Raw genomic sequence first — 23506 nt, 5'->3', positions numbered from 1 at the left:
GGAAAAGCAAAAATTATTTGGTTCCACGGCTCAAGAGTTTTTAAAGAAATTTGAAGAAAAGGCAAAATCTGTGCAAACAGTCAGACTTTCTGCAAGTCCAACCACCAAGATTCAGCAGAAATTGGCCTACTAAGAATTGGTCCTTTCCGGACTCAGACAGATCTCAGAGAGGCAGGAATAGACATACCAGGGGTAGAGGGCAAGCTAGAGGCTCCTACAGAGGCAGTCAGTGGCAGCCTCCCAACCAGAGAGGTAGTGCAGGAACTACAACTGCTACACCAGGACAGACTCAATGACTTTATTTTGACTCCGCCGACCAGGGCTCAATTAGAAGCACCTTTGGGCGGAAAGCTTTCTTTATTCTCAGAAAATTGGCACAGCATTACAAGGGACACATGGACACTGCAAATAATAGACAAAGGATACAGGTTCCATTTCCACACATTGCCAAAAAGAAAAGGCATGCCAAACCTGCCACCAAATCAGAGGGCAGAGGCTTTGAAGCAAATTACCAACTTACTTCAAATAAAGGCCATAGAAAAGGTACCTCTTTCAGAACAAGGCCAAGGATTTTACTCCAGATTATTCCTTGTTCCAAGAAAAGAAAATCAATGGAGGCCTATTCTCGACTTGTCCGCACTGAATACTTGCCTCATTGTGCCAAAATTCAAAATGCTGACTTAACAGCAACTCCTTCCCATGCTGGGCAAGGGGTCTTGGCTGGTGACTCTAGACCTCAAGGAGGCATACCTGCATGTCCCTATTCGACAAAGCTGCAGAAGACACCTCAGATTTCTTGCAGGGTCAGAGCATTATCAATTCTCAGCATTGCCCTTTGGCTTATCTACTGCGCCCAGAGTATTCACTAAATGCTTGGCATCAGTAATTGCACACTGCAGACTTCAGGGGATTCAAATCTACCCATATCTGGACGACTGCCTTATACAAGTGGACAGCAAGCAAACTTTGTTAAAGGACCTGTACTATGCAATCCACTTGCTACAGGCCTTGGGATATACAGTCAACATCCACAAATCAAGACTGGCTCCATCCCAAAGAATAATTTTTCTGGGTGCGGATCTAGACACAACCACCCAAATGGCCTTTCTCACAGAAGAAAAACTAAAACAACTACAGGATTACTTCAAGAATCTGACAAGGCAAACTCAGCTGACTGCAAGGAAAATCCTGCAGGCCCTGGGTTACATGGCATCTTGCATTCTTCTGATTCCGCAAGCAAGACTGCATATGAGAAAATTACAATGGTACCTAAGAAGTTTATGGACTCAGCACAGTCACAGCTTAGAAACTTTGATCCCACTCATTCCATGCCTTCAAAAGGAATTTCTGTGGTGGGCTCAAGCCTGCCAGTCGAACAGCGGGCTGTCCTTCAGCAAGCCAAGAGCCAACCAAACCATCACCATGGATGCTTCAGACCAAGGTTGGGGAGCACACATGGAGGGCAGATGTATCCAAGGGCTATGGTCACAGAGAGCTGCGCATGCACATAAACCAAAAGGAAATGCTGGCAGTGATGCACGCAATCGAGGCCTTCAAACCTTTCCTTCATCAAGGCCACCTGCTCATAAGGACAGACAACACCACAGTTATGTGGTACATAAACAAGCAAGGAGGCACCCATTCCTACCCTCTTTGCAGACTGGCAATGAATCTATGGGAGCTTTCCTTGAAACTCGACATACAGCTACAGTCCCAGTTCGTGCCAGGGAAAGACAATATACTGGCAGACAGCTTAAGCAGAACTACCATGGATGCACACGAATGGATGCTGCACCCAGACATCTTCTTACTCATCACACAATCATGGGGAAGGCCGGAAATGGATCTGTTCGCTTCCCCCCACAATCATCAACTGAAGAAATTCTGCTCAAGGACATACCACCCACAAGCATGGAAAGTGGACGCCCTCTCTTTCAGCTGGAAAGCTCTAACAGTGTATGCTTTCCCACCTCTCCCATTAATGACCAAGGTCCTGCTGAAGATCAGGGCAGAGCAGCCCAGAGTGATTCTGATAGCTCCAAGCTGGCCAAGACAGCACTGGTACCCACTGTTAAAGAGCTTGTCACCGACCAAGCCGTGGCCTCTCCCCCTATGGCCACTTCTACTGACGCAGCACAATTTCAAGACTCTGCACTCCAACCTGAAAACCTTGCCGCTAACTGCCTGGAGAATACCATGACTCCTCCACAGGATAACCTGTCCCAGAGAGTGAAGGATATTATTATGGAAGCTCGCCGGCCTTCCACAAGGAAGGCATATTCAGCAAAATGGAAAAGATTTCACACTTGGAACACAACAAAGGGCCTAGATGTGACAGTGATGAACATGGCACATATACTAGAATATTTGGCAGAATTGTTCCACAATGGCCTGTCTTACTCTTCCATTAAGATACATGCCTCGGCAATCTGAGTTACAAGCTTTAATGGCAGTGCAGCCTTTCCTTATCTTTCATCAGGACAGAGTTTCTTTGAGGACCGATCCTACATTTATGCCAAAGGTGGTATCCAGGGTATCTTTGAACCAAGCTATTCACTTGCCTACATTCTTCCCACAACCACAAAATAAAGGGGAAAGACTTCTGCACACCCTGGACATACACAGACCATTGCACTACTACTTGGACAGAACTAAAAGTTACAGGAAGACTGACCAGTTGTTTGTAGCATATGCTGCTGGGGCACAAGGAAAAGCAATTTCCAAACAGACAATTTCAAAATGGATAGGAAATTGCATTCGTTTTTGTTACTCCTTTCATGGAAAAACTGTGCCAGCTAACATTAGACCTCATTCCACGAGAGCCGCAGCCACCACCACAGCCTTCCTAAGAGGGGTGGCTACCAAGGACATTTTAGAAGCTGCTACATGGAGCTCCGTGCATACATTTGCCAAGCATTACAATTTACCTTTATACTCCAGATCCAGAGCAGGTTTTGCTATGGCAGTCCTGCAGGGTATCTTAACTACACCATCCTTTACTTAGTACCTCCACCCCCAGATTGGCTATGGTATTCTACCCATATGTGATGACTGCAGATGCATCCTTGAAGAACATAGTACAGTTTTGTACCTACCATAAATGTAGATGTCCGATAGGTATGCATCTGCAGTCAGGTTTACCCTCCCTCCTTCCCCTCTGTGGTATTCCTAGGGTGCTTACCCTTCTATTAGCTAGCTGGGGGAATCTATTGTGGTGTATTTGTTTGTATATATATGTATATATTTTTGCAAATGTTTGGAATTTTATTGCATTTCTCCAAATTTAGCCTTCCTAGAGGGCACCTGGCATCTGGGGCAAGAAAAACTGAGGAAGATGGCATCGGCTGATGCTTTTATACCCCAGACGCTCTGACGTCGGGGAAAGTGTGACATCAGCCGAGGCCAGACCCAGACTTTGGAATCCGGCCGACCGAAGGGCTGCCTGAAGCAGGACAACCCATATGTGATGACTGCAGATGCATACCTATCGGACATCTACATTTATGGTAGGTACAAAACTGTACTTTCAGCCCAGACCCCGGGGAAGCAGATCCCCCAGATAGCAGCCACAATGAATGCAGAGATCAAAGCAGTGGAGTTCATCCACTTCAAAACCAGGGAGTTCTAAGCCACCCCTCATGCTAAGAACTCACAATGACTCTCCTCCCCCACCATCTCCCTCTGCCCACCTGTGCTTACCCCTAGGAAGAAAACACTCCTTTCACACAAGCAGCTGGGCCACCATTACCAACTACCACTGGGTCCTCAACAGTGTACCAGGGATACAAATTTTCTTTCCACACTCTTCCAACCCCAAAAGGGTTCCCAGATATATCTCCAAACCAGTGGGCAGAGGCGCAAAAGCAAGTCCTTTCCCTGCTCTCTATGAGGGCAATAGAGCATGTTCCTCCAGAAGAGATGGACCAAGGTTTCTACTCCAGACTTTTCTGGTACCCAGAAAAGAGGGCACCTGGCACCCCCTTTTCTGGTACCCAGAAAAGAGGGCACCTGGCACCCCCTCTTCGATCTATCATTCTAAACACCTTCCTGGTGATACCAAAATTCAGAATGCTCACCCTCCAGCAACTGCTACCCATGCTCTCCAGGGATGCTTGGCTAGCCGCGCTTACCCTAAAAGAGCCCTACCTCCACATTCTTATCGGGGAATCATGCAAGAAATATGTGCGTTTCAACGCAGGATCTCTACACTTTCAGTTCTGCACTTCCCTTTGGCTTATCTACTGCTCCCAGAGTTTTCACAAAATGTCTGGCTCCCACCATTGCCTTTTGCAGACAAAGGAAAATCCAAATGTACCCATACTTAGACTGCCTAATTCAGGCAGTCATTCAGGAAAAGCTGCTCAAGCACCTGGCCTTTGTAAAGTCCCTACTGACCTCCCTGGGGTACACTATCAACAAAAAGAAATCCAACCTATTACCTACCCAAAGGATTATATTCCTGGGAGCAAGCCTTGACACAGCATCCCAGATGACATTCCTTACACCAGAAAAGCAAACTTACCTGACAGCCTACTTCTCTCAACTAGCCACCAGACCCCAGTTATCTGCAAGGAAAATCCTGCAAGCTCTTGGGTTCGTGGCATCTTGCATTCTACTCATTCCATATGCCAGACTGCATATGAGGAAACTTCAGTGGTACCTAAAAAGACTTTGGTGTCAACACTTTCAAGACCTGGAAACTTATACCAATGATACCTTGCCTAAGGAAAGATTTTCTTTGGTGGGCAGCAGCATGCTCCAACAACAAGGGACTACCTTTCTCACCACCCCCTGCCGCCCAGACCCTCACCACAGACTCGTCAGATTAAGCCTGGGGTGCACACCTGGACGGCAGGTGCATACAGGGCCAATGAAGCCCACAGCAAATCCATCTGTACATCAGCCAAAAAGAGATGTTAGTTGTCCAGTACGCATTGACAGCTTTCAGGCCCCTTCTCTCCCCAGGGGCTCTCCTGATCAAAACAGACAACATCACCAACACCAGGGAGAGATTCACTCCTACCCCCTATGCTGTCTGGCCATGACCCTTTTGCACACAGCCTGTGCCATGCAACTCCACCTGTTAGCACAATTCCTGTCAGGTTCTCTAAACTGTCGGATCGCTTAAGCAGAAATCTAGACCCACACAAGTGGCAGGTAGACAGAACAAATTTCATCCTAATAACTCCGAAATGGGGCATCCCGAAGGTCAACCTTTTTGCTTCCCACACCAACCATCAGCTCAGCAAGTTCTGCACCAGGAAGCATCACTGCATGGCTTGGAAAGTGGATGCTCAGTCCTTCCCCTGGATCAGTCTATCTGTTTATGCATTTCCTCCACTACATATCACCTGGGTACTGCTCAAAATAAGGGAGGAAAAAACAAGGACAATTCTTATTGCTCCAGACTGGCCTTGCCAGCACCTTATACCCACTGCTGCGCAGCCTGTCCCTACTGCCACCATGCCATCTTTCTCGGACCCCAACCCTCCTGACCCAGAGGGAAGGAGAATTCATGCATCCCCAATTGCATACCCTCAATTTTGGCATCCTGGCTTATTTACCTGACCACTGATCAATCTGCCAACCTCAATAAACAGGTTCTAGATGTTATAAGTGAGGCCAGACGCCCTAGCACTAGAAAGTCTTATGCTGACAAATGGAAAAGGTTTTCCACCTGGATTGAGGCTAATGGAGCCGATACGGCACAGCCCTCCCTATTTCTCATCCTGGATTTACCTAGCTGACCTGCTACACAGTAGTCTTTCTTTTTCCTCTATGAAAATTCATGCCTGTGCTATCTCTGCTCATTTCCACACTGAGCAGCCCCTTTTCTCACACCCTCTGATCAAACAATTCCCAAGAGGGGCTAGCAACTTAACGCCACCCAGAAGAGCACCTACCCCAGCTTGGGACCTTAACTTTGTGTTGAAAAAGCTCACCCTGCCCCCCTTTGAACCAGCATCTTCAGCAGAGTTAAAATTTCTCTCCTGGAAGACAGCTTTTCTTCTGGCCATCTCTTCAGCCTGAAGGGTCTCTGAGCTACAAGCACTCATGGCTGTGGAGCCCTTCGTCATCTTCCATGCTGATAGGGTTTCCCTCAGGACTAATCCAACCTTCATGACCAAAGTGGTGTCCATTGTGGCTCTCAACCAATCCATTTATTTGCCCACCATTTTCCCTGACCCACAAAACAAGGGGAAAGGATCCTGCACTCTCTAGATGTGCACAGACAAACTATCAGAGGGCAAAGCAATCTCCAAACCATTTCCAAATGGATAGCACACTGCATCCATTTCTGTTGCAAGCAACATGGAAAACCTCCCCCTAAGGGGGTCAGGACTCACTCAACCAGAGTAGCCTCCACCTCTGCAGCTTTCCTCAGAGGAGCATTACCACCTGTGTATCTTCTCCAAATCCAGGGCAGGCTTTGCCACTGCAGTCTTGCAGGGCATCCTAGCCAGCCCCTAGTCACCTTGACTGCCTCCACCCTTTTCCTCCGCTTTGGGAATCAACCCAAATGTGATGACTGCAACATTGAAACAAGAACAACATGGTCCTGAAGCGACAGCAACAGATGCAGAAATACTAAGCCTCTGGTATTCGGGCCGGTTGAGGGCTACCCTGGCAGGGATAACACAAATGTGATGACTGCAACAGCGAATACACTCTAACATCTACATTTATGGTAAGTGTACACAACTGTACTTTTTATAAACTATAGAGGTTTCTTCAGTGTCCTAATTCTAGTTCCTCATTTAACTGTTTAATGTTTTTATAATTTAGTTGCCCCCTTCCCATTGAATAGCTTCCTATTTTATTCCTGCATATTTTGCCTGTGTGCCTTTCGGAAGCATTTTATTTGTAGGAGTAATTAGATTGCTCATATAAAATCTGCAGTGGTGTGTGTTAAATCTATTCTTTTATATCCCTGAGTTGTTGCTACTGGGGGATGGTAGGTAGTGAGTGCCTGGGAAGAGGAGTATGGAATTCTCTGTAGTGACTCCCACTGTTCAGTGAGACATAAAAAATTGCAAGCCTGTACTTTTGCATTAGTTACTGTTGAGGTATTTATGTATGGAAATGCAGTACAGGTTTTCCATTGAATTGTGGAAAGTAAACTAAAACAAAGCTGTAGTTTTGACTTCTAAAACTAGTCCTAGTCAGTGAAAAATGTGCATCCTTTTGGCAGGTTCTGGAAAAGGAAAAGAAACGCCGAAGACATGAGGAAGATTCAGAAACCGAGGGAGAAGAGACAGCATCATCTCAGTTAGATGGAACTCAGCAGGACGGCGAGCAGACAAGAAAGAAGTATGTAATTTTCTTATGGAATGAAGTGATTGTTTTTGTGTTTCACACATTTACCCAATACTTTGGTAGACCTCCTGCTCACTCGTGGCCCAGACTTGCACTGTGCACCACATTTATAGTTTCCCTTTTGGTTCACTTTTTCCACTTGTGGCCCAAAAAGTTAAAATAACTGAAGTGAGAAAGTATTTGATCTACCAGAACTCCAACCTGCCAGCTGTGTAAGGTAAGGGAGTCTTGTGATCCCAGAGATGATGGTGCAAGTCTAGCACTGAATATGCATTGTTTGCATTACTTTGCCTTTTAAAAGTATGCTCAAACACTTAAAAATGACAGACAATATTTGAGGAGTCGGGTTCCTAAATTTAAGGAGTCTGATAGTATAGGCCTTTCTGTGTCTTTTATGACTACTATGGTGGGACAAAGTTTAGTTTTGGTAGAAGTTACAATTGACCATGTCCAGTTGCAGAGGGAATGTTACTCCTTTCGTTTATTTAGTTTGTGATTCCGAACAATAGAGCAGAAACCATGTTGAGCATCATTGTGTTTAAGCCATAGCTCCACTGAAGTGTCAAGTTTTTCTTCATCTCAGTGTATTTCCTTTAGAACAGTGCCACATCCAAGGAAACCTTGCAGTTTCCTGGTTATTCTTGATTCTGCAGTTTCTCTGCACACACTTGTGGATTTTTGCAATATCTTGAAATCCTTCATAACAATCACTGCTGCAATATTACATATGGGGTCATGCAACTAGACAGATGCCCTACCATCCAGCCTGATTTAAGTGTATTTTGAATCACTGCTCAGGGTTGATTTCCTGGTGCCACAGTTAGTGGGTGAATGGTATAAAAGGGAGCGGCATCTGTACTATCTTTTTTGTCATACAGAGCATTTGCAAGATTGTTGGTACAACCCTTTGTAACACCACCCCAACAAGCATCAGAGTTGTGAATTTTCATTATTTTAAATTTTTGTCATGTTATTGTGATTGACTTGTTTAAATCTACTTTGGAGATATTCCCTGCATTCAGGATTACTCCTTTTGGGAAGGGACACTGACAAGTGTGCTTTTAGCAGCTGGATCCCATCAAAGGGCGGTGACTTTCATTGTTTTATCTGCTTTGGGCCTTTGTGTATAGTAAGAGTTAGACTGTGTGCATCTGCTCTGTAAAGTGAAATGCTCTTAGACTTCCTGGAACACACAAAGCTTGTAACCTTTGGCCAGGAGGGCAGACACTCTTGGGTTGGAGGGAGATCAGGCACATTCATCTGCAGTCTTCTAACAGCTGAGCAAGGATGACACAAACTTGGCTGTGAAGGCTTCCACAGCCAGTCTGTGTCCCTGACAGTTTTGAAAGAGCCTTGGGTAATCTGATCGAGAGACACTAACTGGATCAGTCTTGCTTTTCTGTCATGTAATGTCAATAGATTATATTTGGAGTCACTCCTTTGCAGGATGCAGATGTCTCAACCTCTTCAGCCCTCACAAGATCTTAGGCTTTGCTATAGCCAGATGCTTGTTCCAGATTTCTACAATTGGTCTGTGAGCTCCATGATGGCAGGATGTATTTCTACTCTTGGATATAACTGTTCACAAGAAGTGTACTTTCTTGTCTTACGGAAGACTTATTTTTGGGCCGCAAGCCCATATTTACATATCAAGTAGTCCTACTGTCTGTTGGGGCATCTTTCAACTTTGATTACAGCTGACTCAGAGAAATTCATGGTTAACTGGCAGAAAATCCACGTTGGCGTGGTCTTCAATCTGGAAACGGTAACTGAGGTATAACAGATTGCATGAAAGGGAAGAGCATTCACTAGTATTTTGTGCTGACTTGACTTGGAGATGAGGGCATAAAGGAGAGCAACTAGCTTATGATTTAGTTAAATGTGGCTATGATAATGGATGCTTGCAAAAAGACCATAACCTTGGATACCATTATATCAGCTGGTATGTTAAAACGTGCAGTAGGTGGATTGGACACTCTAAATTGGCCACAGGTACATGTACAAATATGTGGTATGCAAGAACGACCGTGGCAGGGCTAGCCACCTGGTGGTGTGAACCTTGGCTCTGGATTCACTATTGAAGTGACACCCTGACCCCATGTGCAAAAATAAGGAAAAAGGGGTTGTGGATGGATGAAGTGTTAGGGAATAGAACCTCTGTTCTTTGTGTTTCATTACTACAGTCCTAACCATTGGATTATCCATGCTGTGGTAGCCCTCAGTCGGTCTGAATACCAGAGTCGAAGTTTTGTGCGTCGGCTGCTGTCGCTTGCTGGCTGACGTTAGGTCATCCAAGCTATAAAGGAGAGCAGGTGACGCCTTTACCTCAGTCTCTCTTGCCATGGAGCCCATAACAGAAAATTTACAACAGTGCCGGTCTGCTGTTTACAGATTTCCAACTTCAGCTGAAAACTTCTAAAGCCAAGTACCTCTTTGGGGATCCTTCCTTTTTGTTGCACTAACTGATCTCCGAAAAAGTCAGTAACTGTCTTGCCTGTGGAAAGTAAATGCCACACCGAGATTTCCATTCATACTGTGTCACTTGCTTAGGCCCAGATCAGGACATACCCCGCTGTTGGTTCTGTGCCCTCTTTAACGCTAGAACTATTCGTCGTAGAGCTCTGTTTGTAGCCACATATTTTCATCTTCCATCTCGGATTACCGATATGGCGTTAGTCAGCAAACTGCAGATTTTCCAAAAAAACATAGATAAGGATAGAGAGAGACCGCATAAGGCCAAGCCTTCCGACACCACCGCTAAAAGGGTGGTCAGTTCTTTGGAATTCAGTGAGGCGCTCCTGATGCCCAAGACTATTACTTCACAGGCCTCTACTGAGACCCTTTCGGAGTCCTGTATGCCGCAGAAAATTGCATCGTCTAACGAGCATTTAGCTGTCTCTGCCTCAGTTGGGTCTGGAGCTGTTGCGCAGGCACCGGCTTCCGAGGATACTGCTTGCATTTCAGAATTCACTTCAAGGCCGTTGCCCTCTCTTCCGACTAACACACCGACAGCACCGAGGGATAATCTTCTGACCAGATTTAGAACTGCTCCAAAGAAAACAGCAAAAAGTCTCCATTCCACTACTCCTCCAACTAGAATGCTTAAAATGGCGGAGGATCTCATCACTTTCATCTGGGGTAATCGGGCCACACCAGCCAAAAGTAGAAGGGAACCTTCTCCAGATGTCTGATCAGATTTAGACTCTGAGGGATCTGACTCTGTTTTTGTAGAGGAAAATCCTCTTACTGCATATGAAGACTCAGATGCAGAAGAATGTATTCCTTCTGCATCACCTCCAGTGGACTTTTCCTTTGAAACCCTCCACACTTTCAGGGAACACTTCCAGTGGGAATCAATGGATTTCCCTCAATCCAAGAAAAGACTTGCATTTCTGGACCTACCCCAGCACAGGCCTCTGGCCATCCCACCCAACTTGGAGGTGGTAGATGATATTTACCAAGAATCCAGCCTTACCCCGACACCCTACCCCCAGAAAACCTGACAGATACTACAGGGTACCTGACTCTCATAAATTCCTCTACAGAAATCCTATAGCAGATCCAGAGGTGATTTACACAGGGCCCTAAGGGAGTTAAGGCTACCTCTGCAAAGAATCCTACTCTCTCAAAGAATCCAGGGCCCTGGTCAGATGGGGTAAAAAAGTATATACCTCTGCAACTTTAAGGGATCTCAACTGTCAGTTTCATATGTTAAAATATCAACAGCACACTTTGGAACTTTGAAACAGAAAATTTCTGCTTTTCCATATTTTGCCAACAATAGAGATAGCAGAATTGCTACACTCCTCTCAGGTGGCAAAGTGCTCCTTGCACTATGGCTTTGATGCCCTAGAGGCTTCTAGCAGGGCAGCAGTGACAGGATCTGTTATCAGAAGACATGCATAGCTGAAGGAACAACCTCTCCCTGATCATGTCAAAGATAAAATCGTGGATGCACCTCTTGACAAAGACAGCTTGTTCGGACAGAAAACAGAAGAGGTACTTAAAAAGATGGAAGACCAAGCAAAATTGATGCAGACTGTTGCAAAGATTTTCTGCAAGTACAACCTCCTAGGTTCAGCAGAAATGGTCCCTCTAAACACGGGTCCTTTCCTGTACCAAACAGGCAGGCACAAGGCAAAACCCGTAGGGACAGACCCACCAGGACTTACAACCCTTGGCCAGCAAAGAACAAAACAGTGGCCCCCCTCAAACACTAGAGCAGGGAGTTCAAAAGCAACCCCTGTATGGAAAAAAACTCTCAACTGCTACCTTTCCCATCTCTGCCTGCCTCAACCACACCAGAAGCTAGGAGGAAGACTATCTCTATGCAGAGAAAATTGGAACTCTATAACAAAAGATCAATTGGTCTTAAAAATCATTGCTCAGAGGTACAAATTCAATTTCAAAGAACTACCACCTCTCCAAGAGGGTACCCAGACTTACCTCCAAACCAGTGGGCAGAAGCACTAAAACAAATGCAAAGCCTAATATCCCTAGGGGCAGTAGAACTTGTACCTCCAGAACAAGTTGCAAAAGGGTAATATTCCTTGTTCCCAGGAAAGAGGGAACTTAGTGTCCCATTCCAGACCTATCCTTTCTCAATACCCTCCTGGTAATCCCGAAATTCAAAATGCTTACCGTACAACAGCTTCTGCCAATGCTGCCAAACAAAGCTTGGATGTTCATCTTAGACCTGAAGGATGCTTACCTGCACATCCCAATAAGGGAATTGTGCTAAAAATTCCTGCACTTCAGAGCAGGATCACTACACTTTCAATACTCTGCTTTGGTCCTTTGGCTTATCTATTGCTCCCAGGGTATTCACCAAATGTCTATCTCCTGCCATTCATTTTGCAGGCAAAACAATGTACAGATTTACCCTTACTTGGATGACTCTCTCATCCAGGCAGACTGCAAGGAAGTGCTCCTGCAGCACCTCTAATTTGTAAAAACCCTTCACCTCTCTGGGATTCACGATCAATCAAAGGAAATCAAAAGAAACGCCTACCAGGAAAATCATATTTCTGGGAGCCTTACTGGACACGGAACCGCAAATGGCTTTTCTGTCCACAGAAAAATGGTTTTCTTCCAAAATACTTCACTACTCTGGCCTCCCAAATCCAGCTTCCTGCCAGGAAATTCCTGCAAGCTCTGGGATACATGGCCTCATGCATCCTCCTGGTACCTCTGGCTAGACTGCACATGAGGAAAATTCAGTGGTACCTAAAGAACCTACAGTGTCAACACTCACAACCTTGGGACACCTCCCTGCCTGTGATCCCTTGCATAAGATCGGAGTTCCTCTGGTGGGTCCAGGCCTGTGCTCTGAACAAGGGACTTCCATTCACCCTCCGTCAATCAGACCATAACTACAGATACTTTGGACATAGCCTGGGATGCCCACCTAGAAGGCAGATGTGCCCAAGGTCTCTGGGACGCACAAATACTACTCTTGCACATCAACCAAAATTAAATTATAGCAGTACAAAACACTCTGGCATCCTTCAAACCCTACCTCAAACCAGGGGGTCTTCTCATAAAAACAGACACCACAGTCCTGTAGTGTATCAACAAACTGGGAGGTGCTCAATCTTACCCCCTGTGCAGACTAGCCATGAACCTGTGGGTAGCAGCCTCATCCATGGGACTACATCTTATAGCCCAATACCTACTGGGCATCAACAACACCCTGGCAAACCACCTAAGCAGAAACCTGCTTGACCTACACAAATGGCAAATCCACAGACATTTTTCTGCAAACTACCCCAGACATGGGGACCCCCTCCCCCCCGGTGGACCTTTTTGCCTCTCATTTAAATCACCAAGTACAGAAATTCTGCACCAGGGAGTACCATCACCTGGCCTGGAAGGTCGCTGCCCTGACATTCCCTTAGAATACCCTCTTTGTGTATGCATTCCCACCTCTAACTCTCATTCTAGAAGTACTAATCAAGATAAGGGAGGAAAAACAGAGCAATACTCATTGCCCCAGATTGGCCCAGACAGCATTGGTACCCACTGCTGCCCAGTCTATCTCACCAGCCCCCCTGGCAGCTACCCCTGATGCCTCACCTGCTATCCTGGGGGGGGGGGGGACAAAGCTGCACCCAGACCTTCAGACACTCAAGCTGTCAGCATGGCTTATTCTACCAAAACCAACAAGGAATCTATGCTAAGCAAGCAAGTCCTTGACATCACAGAAGCCAGAAGGCCCAGCGCCAGAAAATCTTACGCTGGAAAATGGAAAAGATTCTGCTCCTGGAGTCTGTCCAAGGGGGCAGACATACATCTGCTCTCCATTCCCCTTTTTCTAGATTATCTTGCTGAGCTTCTTAAGGGTGTTTCCTTCTCCATAAAGATCCATGCCTCTGCCATCTCAGCACACTTTGATACAGAACAGCCATTCTCCCACCCTCTTATCAAAACAATTCCTTAGAGGAGCCTCTAATATCAAGCCTCCCAGAAGATAGCCCACCCCAGCCTGGGACCTGAACTGTTTAAGAAAAGCTTACTCTGCCTCACTTCGAGCCTGCAGCATCCTCAGAACTAAAGTACCTCTTGGAAGACTGCCTTTCTCCTTGCTATTACTTCAGCCAGGAGAGTGTCAAAGCTTCAAGCCTTAATGACCATTGAGCCATTTAGCATCTTCCATGCAGACAGGGTCTCCCTGAGAACCAATCCCTTCATGCCAAAGGTGGTTTTAGATGTTAGCCTCAACCAGGCCATCCACCTGCCCACCTTCTTCCTAACCCTCAGAACAAGGGGGGAAAGGGTACTGCATTCTTTGGATGTGCACAGGCAACTAGATTTTATCTGAGTCATACAAAGGCATTTGGGAAAATTGACCAGCTCTTGGTCAGCTTTAAAACGGGGGCACAGGGGAAACCAATATCCAAACAGACCATTTCCAAATGGATAGCACACTGCATCCAACTTTGCTACTCCTTGCATGGAAAACCACTCCCTAGGACCACCAGAACCCATTCCACTAGGACAACCTGTGCATCCACAGTATTCTTAGAGGGATACCCACCAAGGATATCCGGGAAGCTGCCACATGGACTTCAGTCCACACCTTCACCAAACATTACCATCTGAACCTATTCTCAAAAGCTAGGGCTTGATTTGTCTCTAAAGTTCTACAGGGCATTCTCACCCAGTCTTAAGTTTCTATTAAACTTACACCCTTCTCCTCAGCTTTGGGAATCTTCCCAATGGTTAGGACTGCAGCAGTGAAACACGAAGAACATAGTACAGTTGTGTACACTCGCTATAAATGTAGATGTTTGTGTTCACTGCTGCAGTCATGCTTTCCCCTCCCTCCTTCCCCCTGACATCTGCTTTCCTTAGAGAGAGAGACATATTTCTATGGGGGTCTGTGACCCCAGGACTACTAACAATTATTAAAATTGGACTTCTTTGGTTGGTTAAGGCAAGAAAAACTGAGGTTATGGCGTCGCCTACTCCCCTTTATATCTCGGATGACCTGACATCAGCCAGCAAGCGACAGCAGCCGACACACAACCTTGACTCTGGTATTCGGACTGACTTAGTGCTACCACAGAATGGATAACCCAATGGTTGGGACTGCAGCAGTGAAGACACTCTAACATCTACATTTATGGTGAGTGGACACAACTGTACTTTCATGAATGTTAAAGGGCAGCTTGTTGAATGTTACAAGACTACTTTTTTGAGCCTCATTCTTAGGAGGTTCTTAAAGATGGGTTTACAAAGGGGTAAAACGATACAGGCAACAACTAGTTCAGTCCCTGCACTGACGTTTTGATAGGAACTGCCTTACCAAACAATGGTGGTTGCTATCATAAGCAATCTCATGCTGAGCAGTTCAAACAAAAGGTGTTTGAAAAAGGTCATTGAAGCGTTAGTAGGGGCTGGGACAGTGGTTTTCCACTGACCACAACACTTCAATGAGCTCTCGGTTCTGATTACACTTTTCCCTATTAGACAAACATTCCCCCATTTGGAACACCATAGAATGAGTAAATCTGACTGTTTACTATGACAGCTGTTAAATGCATGTTACAAAATGAAAGTTAAGACATTTTCTCTTTGTAGGAATGCTTCCTGTCTTCCCCTCTCCTGACCGAAACTGTTTTAAAGACCACACTGGCATCCACCTTCATATAAGGATTTTGCTCGAGACTGCTGCTAGTTTCAAGGGAATGAAGAATGCCCTTTCAAGACTGATGTCTTATGTAGATAGTATAAGATGTCCTTCAAGAATGCAACTGCAGTCATAACATGTGGGTTGTCCTGCCTCAGGCAGCCCTCAGTCGGCCGGTTTCCAAAGTCTGGGTCCAACGTCGGCTGATGTCGCATTTCTCTCCGACGTCAGAGCGGCTGGAGTACATAAGCATCAGCCGACGCCATTTTCTTCAGTCTTTCTTGCCGCGCGGTGCCCGAAGCAGAAGCAGTTCGCAAATGCCGGTCGGTCAGCTCCTGTATCCTACGATACCGAAGTCATCAAAAAAGCTAAGTACCCCGTTGGGGACCTTTTCTTGCCTTAGCCGATGTCAGAAATTACTAAAAAAGTTAACAATTGTCTTTTTTGTGGTAAACAAATACCTCATAAGGATTTCCACTCTTATTGCCTCCCTTGCCTGGGCCCAGACCACGACGTCTCTGCCTGTGTAGCCTGTGCTTGCTTCAACAAGCGCGCACTCAGGCGCCGGGCGGAGTTCGCTGAAGATTTTTTCGGCGATAATTTTGCGTACACCATGCCGTCGGATCTTCCGACATCGCAAACTCCCAAAAAGCGAAAAGACCAGGACCGACATCCTCGGCCCGCGTCTACAACCGACTCCACGCCAATACCTAGCGCGAGTGCTCCGGTTCCCGCTGAGACGGTCTCTCCACCGCTCCGAACCGAAGACACCGCATTACCGACGACTCCGATTCCAGACATTACTCCGCCAGTTATAGATTTTCCTCCGGATACCGAAACCGAGGAAATGCCCGAGACCATTGCTGTAGACAAGGTCACTCCTGCACGTGGAGCTGCCAGGCCCCCTATGGCCATGTCTATTAAGGCCTACACTAAGGCTAAGGCAGCCAGCAAAACTAAGCATATTACTTCTAAATCCTTACCTCGGCCTACTCCGGAGACACAAATTATGTCCATGGCTGCTGATTTAATTTCCATGATTAGAGGTTCACAGGCCCATCCTGAGAGAGCATCCCAGCCTCCTCCTGATAAAAGGCCCCGGGTTGAACCCTCTGACCCTACTCCTTCAGATGAAGATTCTGAGGGCTCTGTCCACTCTGATAGCCAGGAAGAGCTCTTCCAGACTTATGAGGACTCTGATGCAGAAGATTCCATCCCTTCGGCCTCCCCTCCTGAGGATATTTCTTTTGGGGAAGTTCTGCACACCATGAGGGAACGTTTCAAGTGGCAAGGTCAGGAATATTCTGATTCTAGGAAACGCCTTAGGACTTTCCTTAAGAAGCCTCAGCACAGGCCCTTAGCTATTCCTCCTGTACTTGATGTTCTGGATGATTTGTATTCTGACTCTAGTGCTACCCCTGATTCTCTTCCTCCTGCTCCAGCAAAGCCAGACAGGTATTACAGGGTCCCAGAAACTCATTCCCATTTATTCAGGGCCCATACTGCTGATTTGGAAACTATTTCACAGGGGCCTAAAGGAGTTTCAGCCTCCACCTCTAAAAATCCTTTGCCCTCCAACAGGGAAGCTAGGTCATTAGAGAGATGGGGCAAAAAGGTTTACACATCCACTACCTTATCTGAGAGCTTTAAATTGCCTTTTTCATATGTTACAATATCAGGATGATCTCTTAGAAGATTTACAAAAAACATTAGCTTCTCCTGATCCTTTAGACAGGAAGACTTTGCAGGAAGCTGTACATAACACTCAGCAAGTAAGCAATCACTTCCTGCAGTGTGGATATGATGCACTGGAAGCTTCATGTAGGGCAGCTATGACAGGGGCAGTGATTCGTAGACATGCTTGGTTAAAAGATCAACCTCTACCAGATCATGTAAAAGCAAAACTTCTGGATGCACCTTTGGAAAGAACAAGCTTTTTGGTGCAAATGCTAAGGATGTGTTAAAGACCATCGAAGAAAAAGCAAAATCAGTTCAGACTGTGAAAGATTTCCTCCAGGTTCAACCCCCCAGATTCAGTAGGAATTGGCCTTCAAAAAACTGGTCCTTTCCTAATCCAGAAAAGTTTCAAAGGGGTAAGAACAGACGTGGCCGAGGAAGAGGCCAATACAGAGGCCCTTACAGGGGACGACAATGGCAGCCAGGAAACCAAAGAAGTGACACAGGGGTTTCACCCGCCCCACAATCACAAACTCAATGACTTTCCTCTACTACCGCCTACCAGGGAACAACTGGAAGCTCCCTTGGGCGGGAAATTATCTCTGTTTGCAGAAAACTGGCACAGACTGACAAAGGACAAATGGATTTTGGACATTATAGACCAAGGGTACAGGTTTCATTTTCATACCTTACCAAGAAAACAAGGCATGCCAAACCTACCACAAAATCAGAGGGCAGAGGCTATCAAACAAATCACTCTGCTGACTCGAATGAAGGCAATAGAAAGAGTTCCACAACAAGAACAAGACCAGGGGTTTTACTCAAGACTGTTCCTTGTTCCAAGAAAAGAATCTCAATGGAGACCAATACTGGACTTGTCCGCATTAAACACCTTTCTCATAGTACCAAAGTTCAAAATGCTGACTCTACAGTAACTTCTTCCCATGCTGGGCAAGGAGTCGTGGCTGATTTACTCTGGACCTCAAGGAGGCATACCTGCATGTCCCTATCAGACACAGCTGCAGAAGATACCTCAGATTTCTTGCAGGGCCAGAGCATTATCAATTCTCAGCATTGCCATTTGGCTTATCTACTGCGCCCAGAGTATTTACAAAATGCCTGGTTTCAGTAATTGCTCATTGCAGGCTCCAGGGTGTACACATTTACCCGTACCTGGACTGCCTCATACAAGCGGACGACAAATTGATGTTGGCAAAAAAACTGGATTATGTCATACGATTACTTCAAACTCTGGGATACACAGTCAACTTCCAAAAGTCAAGACTGCAGCCATCCTAGCAAATAATCTTCTTAGGAGCCAAACTAGACACAGCCTCTCAGATGGCTTACCTGACAGAAGACGAGCAAGAGAAGTTAACTCATTACTTCAAAGGTTTAGCAAAACTCACCCAGATGACTGCAAGGAGATTCCTACAGGCCCTGGGTTACATGGCATCCTGCATTCTACTGGTTCCATTAGCAAAACTACACATGAGAAAGCTTCAATGGTACCTAAAAGCATTTGGTCTCAACACAGCAACAACTTGGAGACAATCATACCACTCATTCCATGCCTACAAAAGGAATTCCTATGGTGGGCCTCGGTGAGCCAGGAAAACACAGGTATGTCATTCAAAAAAACACAGATAACACAGACCATGACTACAGACGCCTCAGACCTTGGATGGGGGGGCGCACATGGAAGGCAGGTGTATACAAGGACAATGGTCTCCAAAGGAAACACATCTGCATATAAACCAAAAGGAAATGCTGGCAGTAATGCATGCCATCGAGGCCTTTCAACACCAACTCCAGCAAGGCCATTTAATGATACGGACAGACAACACCACTGTGATGTGGTACATAAACAAGCAGGGGGGCACCCAGTCTTACCCCCTTTGCAGACTGGCAATGCAGCGTTGGGAGAAATCACTGAGCCTAAACATCCAGTTACAATCCCAGTTTGTTCCAGGAAAAGACAATGTGTTGGCAGACAGCCTAAGCAGGAATTTCACCCATCCACACGAGTGGAGGTTGCATCCGAAGGCCTTCAGACAACTCACTTCGACATGGGGCAAGCCAGAAGTGGACCTATTTGCCTCTCACCTCAACCATCTTCTACCGAAATTTTGCACAAGGATATACCATCCAAAAGTTTGGAAAATAGATGCCCCCTCGTTCAACTGGAACTCCCTAGCAATCTATGCATTCCCACCTCTGCCACTGATGACCTCAGTATTACTAAAGATCAAAGCAGAGAAGCCCAAGGGAATCATAATAGCTCCAGATTGGCCAAGACAACACTGGTACCCACTACTACGGAGCATATGTCACACCAGGAGGTGGGCCCTTCCCCAGTGGCCTGTACTTTTGACTCAACACAATTTCGAAACACTGCATCCAAATCTTCAGACACTGCAGTTAACAGCCTGGGAGATCCCATAAATAACTTCAGCTGATCTCTCTCCAAGGAAGTTCAGCGGATACTAACAGAGGCTCGAAGACCATCCACCAGAAAGGTTTACTTAGCAAAGTGGAAAAGATTCAGCAATTGGAATACCAGCAAGGGACATGATGCATCATTGTTTAACATCCCACTCATCTTGGAATATTTGGCAGATATGTTAAAGAACGGCCTCTCATATTCTTCCATAAAGATACATGCATCTGCTATTTCAGCTAGATACAACACTGATCCTCCTGTTTTTTCTCACCCCTTACTAAGACAATTCCTCAGGGGAATCAAGAACATTAAGCCACCAAGAAAGGCCCCAGTGCCAGCCTGGGACCTCAATTTTGTATTAGAAAAACTGACTCTACCTCCATTTGAGCCAGAAGCTTCAGTTGACTTGCAATTTCTCTCATGGAAAACAGCTTTCCTGTTGGCAATTACCTCAGCAAGAAGTTTTTCGGAGCTACAGGCCCTAATGGCAATACCACCCTTTATTATTTTTCACAGAGACAGGGTTTCATTAAGGACCAACCCTACTTTTATGCCAAAGGTGGTATCTAGGGTTTCTTTAAATCAAGCCATTCATCTGCCTGCTTTCTTCCCCAATCCTGAGAATAAGGGGGAAAGACTGTTGCATACCTTGGACATTCACAGACAACTTCGATACTACCTGGACAGAACCAAGGCCAGTAGGAAGTCTGAACAACTTTTTGTAGCTTACGCTGCAGTCCAAGGAAAAGCAATTTCAAAACAGACTATTTCTAAATGGATTGGACATTGCATCAGATTCTGTTATTCCTTTCATGGAAAGACTGTTCCAGCCAATGTCAGACCACATTCCACCAGAGCTACAGCCACCTCTACAGCATTCTTAAGAGGGGTGCCTATCAAGGACATTCTAGAAGCTGCTACATGGAGCTCCGTGCATACATTCTCCAAACATTACAATCTCCCTCTATACTCCAGATCCAGAGCAGGTTTTGCTTCGGCAGTCCTGCAGGGTTTGATTGCCACACCATCTCTTTCCTAGAGCATTCCTCCTCCCCCAGCTAAGCTATGGTATTCTACCCACATGTTATGACTGCAGTTGCATTCTTGAAGGACATAGTACAGTTTTGTACCTACCATAAATGTAGATGTCCGATAGACATGCAACTGCAGTCGGATTTTCCCTCCCTCCATTCCCCTCTATGCCTAGGGTCCACTCCTATCCCTTTTACTCTTAGCTGGGGATATCTGTTATGGTGTATTTGTTTGTGTATTTGTTTTATTGCTCATTTATTTGTTTGGAATCCTGTTTTTGTCTTCCAATTGATTACAGCCTTCCTTGGAGGGCACCTGGCATCTGGGGCAAGAAACACTGAAGAAAATGGCGTCGGCTGATGCTTATGTACTCCAGCCGCTCTGATGTCGGAGAGAAATGCGACATCAGCCGACGTTGGACCCAGACTTTGGAATCCGGCCAACCGAGGGCTGCCTGAGGCAGGACAACCCACATGTTATGACTGCAGTTGCATGTCTATCGGACATCTACATTTATGGTAGGTACAAAACTGTACTTTCTTAGTGGTCAAAAAAATTAAATGCTATGCCCTTAAATCACATTTTGGTCTCCTCTGAGGCTATTATGGTCACACTGGATAGGAAGGGTCTTTGCCTACATGCTCCAGTTGACAAGGATCATAAATTTCTTTAAATTTCTGATGCAGTTCAGATGATGTTCATATGTTCATTATATTCTCAGTTATAGTAGTGTTGACACCAAAATTTGGACTTTTACCTTTGGTCTGGCCTGACTTCCAGAGCTTCGCACCCTTCTCCAGTAGAATAGCTAGATGTCCTCACAACTGGAGGTCACATCTGTAGTATAGGAGGGTCCTCCACTTATTTAATTTCTGTTCTTTCTTGCCACATTGAAATGTCAGTCCATTTGTTCAGCCTGGCTTCTAGAGCATAGATATGTAGACCCGATACCTTCCCATACTCTGTTCTGATACTGCAGGCATCTTGTCTCTTGCTTCCCACCAGCGAATCCTATTTGGTGATACCTTTAATGGAATGAAGGATAATTTCATATGGGAGTACAAGTATTTCTCAAATACCCAGAACAGGTGCAAGGAACTTTGGGGCTTGCCAGAGACTCAATTATTCATCCAGTGATTGAAACCTTAGCAGATGGTTTTAAAACTACATTTGTGGAAGTAGGGATCTGACAAGTTAACAAAATAGGAAAAATGCACCAGTTTATCTCCAAGGCTTTCTAGTCCCCAAAAATAGCACATATTAAGAGTTTATCAAGGCTAAGCAAGTTAACTCCTTAGTTTGGAATGCTGACCTTTAAGCACTTTTTGCCTCTCGTCTTTTAACAACTCTTGATGTTTGTCCTTTATCTGAAGGATGCCTTCTTCACATCTTTAATTTGGTTATTTAGTTTTAGTTAGTTTTAGCAGATGGGGTAGTACACAGGAAGCTGCTGCCTGGTTGTCTGTCCATATCTTTTTTTCAAGCATTGCAACCTGGATATTACCTGTAGAGCCAGGACAGGATTTGCATTGGCCATCCAACCTGTGGTCCATAAGGTCTGGGAAATTTCCGTGATTATTATGACTACTGTAACATGAATGTGACACAACTCTGCTGGGAACTTATTGCAACCGAAGACATCTGCATACTATTGTAATATATGTTCATCATGTTGATCACTGTTGCAGTAGCCTTGGGTATATAGGTTGTATCCTCCCAAGGATATAAAAATCGGGCAACTTCCAAAGTCTCTGGACAACCTCCACGTGCCTAAACTGTTGGCTGGAGTTGGGCTGAATAAAGATAATGGCTTTCCTGCCATTGAAAATAGTCTGCTTGTGCTGTTCTTTGCTAGGCCGAAGTTCCCTTTCGGGTAAAAACTTTCCACATTTAAATATTTTATTGTATTTTCCGGTTTAATTTTTAAGCTGAGTGGTGTTTTTATAGACTAGTTGTGTTTCAATAGACTATCACAACACAACTATTTTTTAAATGAGATCTCACTTCACTTTTTTTCATGTCAGTTTAAAGTTTAAACACAATTTTTCCACAGAAATGGGTTTATATTTTACTTTTTGGGGTTGGCAAAGTGCAAGTCCTTTTTAGTGTGTGGTAAAAGTGACTTTTAAGACTAAATTTTTACCATCTCTTGCTGCTTGTTTTCCTGGGGGGGGGGCATTTTTGGCTTTAATGTGGAACTACCAGTCGTACAGTCTGCCCTTCCAGCCACAGAAAAAAGTTAAGCACATGTATGTTACCTGGTGGATAGCCAACTGCCTCACAGACAGGACACAGGAAGTTAGAATTGGGGAGTCCAACCTGTACAAAGAGGCCCGTCGCAAGTGGAGTCCCTCAGGGATCAGTCCTTGGACCACTCTTTTTTGGCATTTATTTCTCTGAAGTCAATGCCAATGTAATTGACTCTGCCTGACTAAATTTGCAGATGATTACAAATTAGGAGCAGTCAGTGAATCTCACACTGACACAAATGTTCTCCAGGAGTGGCTGACACAAACAGCTGATGTCGGAGCCATGGACTAAAACTAAATGCCAAGAAATGCATAATAGTATCCTTTGGGAAGTCATCCATCCCTGTTAATTATTATATTGACAACACACCCCTTAGAGCTGACCCAGTAGTTGGGGACTGAGGGACACACAGTAATCTAGCCTTGGATCATCGCATGTCTACAGTGGTGACGTCATTCTATGTTGCGCAACTTATAAACAAAGGTGTGGCATCTAAGTCCAAGGAAATCATTGTTCCACTGTATTCGGCATTCATCAGACCTATCACTGAGTACAGTACCCCCTTTGGTATGTACCTAACTAGACTTATCCAACAACTGGAACGTCCACAGAGGTTCCTCACTAAAAGAATACAGGGCATAAGTAATATGTCTTAT

At 45.4% G+C, this 23506-nt stretch overlaps 1 protein-coding gene across 1 annotated transcript in view; it reads left to right on the top strand.

Moving 5' to 3' along the window:
- The window catches only part of MCM3 (minichromosome maintenance complex component 3), a 398684-nt gene that overhangs the window by 280031 nt on the left and 95147 nt on the right, over positions 1-23506 (top strand). The window contains exon 14 of the mRNA XM_044061704.1: positions 7193-7311. Within this exon, the coding sequence (XP_043917639.1) occupies positions 7193-7311 (119 nt within the window). The remainder of the gene's footprint in view (positions 1-7192; positions 7312-23506) is intronic.

The sequence above is a fragment of the Protopterus annectens genome, chromosome 2.part0 (genome assembly GCF_019279795.1).
Source record: "Protopterus annectens isolate FY-2018-M chromosome 2.part0, PAN1.0, whole genome shotgun sequence".
NCBI lineage: Eukaryota > Metazoa > Chordata > Ceratodontiformes > Protopteridae > Protopterus > Protopterus annectens.
Note: the sequence above shows the minus strand (reverse complement) of the source record. Positions and strands in the feature narration are given on the sequence as shown.